This window comes from Nelumbo nucifera, chromosome 4 (assembly GCF_055504915.1).
Source record: "Nelumbo nucifera cultivar China Antique chromosome 4, China Antique-T2T, whole genome shotgun sequence".
In the NCBI taxonomy this organism is placed as follows: domain Eukaryota; kingdom Viridiplantae; phylum Streptophyta; class Magnoliopsida; order Proteales; family Nelumbonaceae; genus Nelumbo; species Nelumbo nucifera.
The window spans coordinates 91,982,592-91,988,089 of NC_142652.1; the positions used below are offsets into that span (position 1 = coordinate 91,982,592).

Genomic DNA, 5,498 nt, shown 5'->3' on the forward strand with positions numbered 1-5,498 from the left:
CAAATGTGCACCAGATCAACTTCAACACAGTAGAAATGTACAATAAATATCTTAATCCAGTTTGGGATCAACTCCTTGAGACCTAAAAAGTAAAAGCTGCTTTGGGTAGAACTTTTCTGTTAATCATTAAGAAACATGGAAAATAGCACGACTAAATTTTGATAACAGAACAAAATAATCTCTGTGAGCTTTAAGTGTGCATGATAAAGGAATTCTGGAAAGCCTCAAGTCTGAAAACTGTCACCAATTGAATGAATCACTTCAGCACAAGTTACCTATAGATGTTGGAATAACAGTGTGGAAGTTTCAATCTTGCCATCTGTCTTAGTTCTGCAATAAAATTATTGGTCAACCCAAGCTCCATTCTCAACAAAATGTTATCGAGCACTTAAGAGGTTGTTGATGGATTCATTTATGTTGCTAAAGACTTGAACCCTCTCCTCATAGCAGGTACATCACAAGCTCCAGAAATAAATGATCAAAGAAGAGTATCACTTTTCTTTTACAGCTCGCTACCTAAAGAAAATGGAAACATTTGATACATAATGAAAGGAATAAAAAGTAATGCATAACATCAATGAGATCATTGGTCAGTTGGCTACTCAGGTTATTAAACACTTAAAACCAATAAGAAAGAATTATGATGTTACACCAGAATTTCTGAAATGAATACCAGAAGAGGTAAAAAAAGATGACCTCCTTCATAAATATTATTTATCTCAAATAACTCTAGGAAAGAAAATGTTACAACATTCTTCCTGTTCTGTTCATTAATTGTCATATCATTATAAACAAGAAGAGTTTCTTTTGCTGCAAACCCAGTAACCCCAAAATCATGCTCAGGCAGGAGATGGTTGATCAGTCGAATCCAAAGGCCTCTAATACATCATTCAATCCTCTCTCATGGTTCCTCCCTCCCCTGCCCTACTGCCTCAAAATCTTCTATTAGATGAGAGTAAGTAAACAAAGACAAAGACGAGTAGTGGAAAGAATTCAATAAATCCTACAATTTCAGAATTCTACAAGGGTGAAAAAAAATGTTACACTGAGGATGCATCAACAAAGACCTCATTTAGTGCGTCATCCTCTCCATTTACTGTGGCAAACAGCTCTGCATCCTTGTCTTCCTCACTGGAGAAATCCCGCCTCTCAAGCTTGGCATGGGCTGCAATGAATATCATCTTCTGTGCTCTGTCCATGCCGGCGCTCGAGTGCCCATGAGTGCACACCCACCTCAAGAATGACCAATTGCATTTGAACCCACATGAGGTTGCATGGAGGAATATCAGCCTCACTGCCACCTTCCCTAAAGACTTAAATTCACTCAGGCATGTCTCCCACACTAGTCTACTACTCTGCGGGTTTGCAATTTTCATCTTTCCTGTCAAGGGGTCTCGCTGTTTCACCTGAACAGCCTTTGCATAGAGTGGGTCAAGCCCCTCTGACCTCCACTTCATGAGCTCCATCAGTGCAATATGTGCCTCCTCCCTAGACACCAGCCTGGTAATGAGCTTGTCAACATCCTTCTCCTGCTCGGGTGTCAAGCACTTGAAAGGTGGGAGGTACTTGCCGCTCGTGTCTTTCATCAAATAAAGAGGGTCAAGTATGAATGCTGCTGACCAAGCTGGGTGGTAGTTCTTCTTGAACCTCTTCTCAATTACCTTCTCCACAGGTCCCTCTGCAATGTTGAACTTGGCACACCATTCCTTCACTTTTGTCCTTAGCTCCTCCCAGAGTGGGAGGCATTGTCCAACCAGCGGTCTGTCTGCCTCAATCTCCTGAGCCATCCCCCTAATCAGCTTCACTAGAGAGTGAACAGCCTCCAATTCACTCCAAAACCCCACATCCCGTATCATCTCTGCAACCTCCCTTGCAACAGGATCCTCTACGCATACCATCTTATAAGATTCATCTAACACAACCAATTGGAGTGCCCGAGCAGAGTTCACAATGTCCTCTAACATTGCATACACAAGTGCAAAGTTATCACTGTTCTCACCCTCAGCCGGTGGCACCCGGAGCAGCCCGGCATGATCAAGCTCCTGCATTTGGTACTTGTGGAATGTATTCCGGACCTGGGACTTAGTATTTACAAAATTTGCGAGCTTCAAGCAATTCTCAGTAACAGTCTTGAAGAGCGGAAGCTCCTTGCTGAAGTCCTTGATCAAACTAATGAACCCCTGAAGCTGGCAAGACAGATTAACCATCCAATGGTTCTGGCTCTCTAAATTTCTCAATGCCTTTCCCTTGAACTTGTCGGCAACGATCCCCACGCAGCGTTGCACGACACTCCCACATATGCCCGTGATCGTCTCCCAGAGGATCTCCTCTGCGTACTTGGACGGAACAGGCCCGCTCGTGAACAACGCCTTTTGGAACACACTCGTCCCATTGGGGAGGTTCACTGTCAAATTCACCAAGCTTTCTCCACCAACACTGTTGAAACTCTTCGGCTTCCACCCATCCGAGGCGACCTGAAAAAACATGGCATCCCTAATTCTCGCTTCGGACTCAGTCTTCGCTTCTTCAAACCTGGCGTCGAGCCTGGAACCGGAAAACTCTCGGCGGGAAACCGGGGGCAAGCCTACCTGGTTAAGGAAAGCCCGGAACTTGGGATGCTCAAGGCTTGAGAAGGAGACAGCACCGCAGGACTCATAGAGCCAATCTGCGAGGAGGCTGAAAGCGGATTCAATCTGGTTCTTGCTGAGCATGGGGCCGGGGGACGCCTTGGGACTCTTGAGCTTCTTCACGCTGTCTTCGAGCATGGCGAGAGCACCCAAGTCCTCCTTCCCGCCCGACAGCATCAAATGTGGATGCTGTGGCGGAGGCAAAGCCGCAGTAGCACTGGAAGTGGCGACGGCCGTTGGGGAAGAGTAGCCGAGGTCGGAACAGAAGCGGGTGGGATCGACCATGGCAAGTGGTGATATCTGATACGAGGAAGAGGGACCAGCGCCGCCACCCCCGCCAGAAGACGAAGCACTGCGCTTGCGGTGGTTGGGGTGGTGGTGGTGAGGGTGCGAAGAAGGTGAAGGGATGGGGGAGATAGGAGAAGGTGAAACAGAGGAGATGGGTTTGGGTACAGAATTGAAATTGGGGCAAGTCCCTCTCTTGAGGTGCTCGGAAGCAGTGCGAGATGGGTTGGAAGCTGAGAAAACAGCATCGCAGAGGGAACACCTGAGCTTGACCGCTTTGGGGAGTCCGGTGTCAGAATTATGAACCAGTATGGGTTCCAGGTGAGCCCAGTACCAAGCCCCTTTGCCCTTTATGGCTTTAGTCCTCACAGTCACCAATCCTTCATACCGCTTGTGGACCGCCTTTGCCGTCAGGTCATCAGCCGACACCGGCACCGACGAGTCCATCGTTGTATTATTCGCAGTGGCAGCCATTGTTTGTACTTGGAAGCAGGACCGTCACTTGATAAGTGAAGAAGACAAAAGTAAATGAATACTAACAGTAATAAATAAAGAAGAGGACACTGGCTAGGAGTAGGGACGGCTAATCTTCTTCCTCCACCGTCGTCATCGTCGTTGCAAGTCAGAACAACAGTGGCATCATCAGCTCGACGGCTCTTTCCTTGCATTTAGCCGGAAAAAGCCGCCGCCGGTATCTGGAATTCATTTCTACGCCGGTCTTCCATGCTGGAAACCGGCGATCGGGGGCCGGGGGTAAGTAAAGCTGATATCCTTGGCTGCTTCTGCTGCTTGTTTTATTGGTGGATCTTTTAGCTGTTGTTGTGTGGAGTTGTTTAGCTGTAGCAGCTGCAGCTATTGAGGAAGAAGAGAGGAGAACGAAAAGAGACAGGAGAAAAAGGGAACTTGGAAAGAGAAACACTTGGGAAACAGAGAGAAAAAATGGAACTCTCTCTCATGTTTCTCTTATTTCTCTCACTCTCTCTCATGTTTTTCTTCTCTCTCTCTCTCCTTCCTTTTTATGTTATTAGTCACTTTGCTCTCTTGGTCTCTCTTCAAGCCCAACCCACCACTCTTTTATTTCTTGTTTCTTTTTCTTTTCTCTCTCACAATTTTATTTTGTTCTCCTTTTTTTCCCTTGTTGTTCATGTGGGCTATTTCAACACTGACAAAGAGCAGAGAGGACCATCTTGGAATTTAATACATATTCATTTAATTATTTATTTATACATCTATTTTTCTTCCACTGTTTAGACATGGTTGACCAACAAATACAAGTGAATGCCTTGAAAGGTTTATCAAATATTTGTGCAATCAAGTCATGGAGGCCCTCTATAGAATCAATAGCAACTATCTCACACATGAGACAGAGGAGAGAGAGCCTGAGAGGAGAGAGAATGTGGTCCCCACAGCTGCCCCCCTGAGAGGCTGAGACCCTTTTATGAACTGAACTTATAGAGCTGTTTTCCTTGGACAAGGACTAGTTTCTGGGCTTGCAATTGAATAGAATTTGTACAACATGGTCCCCTTGAACACTCAAAACATACGCTCCAATACAAGCAGACAAGCAAGCAAACTTGAGCAGGTCTAGGGTTGTAACCTTTTCTGATTCAAGTGCAATTACACAAGACTTCTCCCCCAGAATTTTGATATCTATCTTAGGGCACAAATTAACAGATACAAATAATAATAATAATAATAATAATAATAATAGACATTATCATCTCAACTTTGCAGTTTGATTCTTTGAAGAAAAAAAACATTATTATTATTATTATTATTAAATGTTTAATTTCATAAGCTTAATCAGCAGCTAATTATGGTCCTTTTTACCTCAAAATGTAGGTTTTAAATGAGAATATGATGAGCAGAGACATGTGACCTGTCCTTCACCCTCCAAACTCTGCAAATATTGAATCTGCATAGGAGAAAAAGGACGCTACCCTTCTACTCTCACTGCACATTGACACAAATTCTTTGTACATGCACGGACGAGAAGGTCACAAATCACAATTAGAGATGGTCATGGTGGTTCCATGTGTTCCCCACTGATTGCAACTTGTTTTACTTCCTAGTTCCAAAGAAATTGGACAAAGATAATCTATCTATTTTTCAATTTAGTTATCTGAATCACAATTCACTTTAGGGTTTTCTTAGTTTCTTAGAAGTCATTTTTAAATGGGCTTGTCCCTTATTGTTCTCTATATGTTCCATTTTCCATTTTAATGTAATAAGTTTCTAACCTCCCCATGGCATGACAATAAGAAAACCATTAGTTTAGGATTCTCACACCACAATATATCTACATGCATATAAGATAAAAAAAAAAAAATCAAATAAAAATAATAATCAATTGTCTTACCAGAAAGCATTTCCAAATCAATCAATTTTTTTAGAGTGCCATATGCTTCCAGAAATTCCTTTTGTCATTATGTTCTCTTTTAGAAATTCATCTTTCAAAAACATGAAAAGGAAATCGCATTCAATTCTAGCTCATCCCTAATCATCTTATCAATGATCCCAGCACTGAGAAAATGTAGAGTGGATCTGAGGAGATGCTGAGAATATCTCAGCCACATGGAGTACTTG

The 5,498-nt window shown here is 43.4% G+C and overlaps 1 protein-coding gene across 1 annotated transcript; it reads right to left on the minus strand.

Annotated features, from left to right (window-relative positions):
- Nucleotides 1-682: 682 nt before the first annotated feature.
- Nucleotides 683-3,995, minus strand: LOC104611237 (uncharacterized). Its single transcript, XM_010278216.3, has one exon. The coding sequence runs from the start codon at nt 3,384-3,386 to the stop codon at nt 1,041-1,043; it is 2,346 nt and encodes a 781-aa protein (XP_010276518.1). The 5' UTR covers nt 3,387-3,995; the 3' UTR covers nt 683-1,040.
- Nucleotides 3,996-5,498: the final 1,503 nt, after the last annotated feature.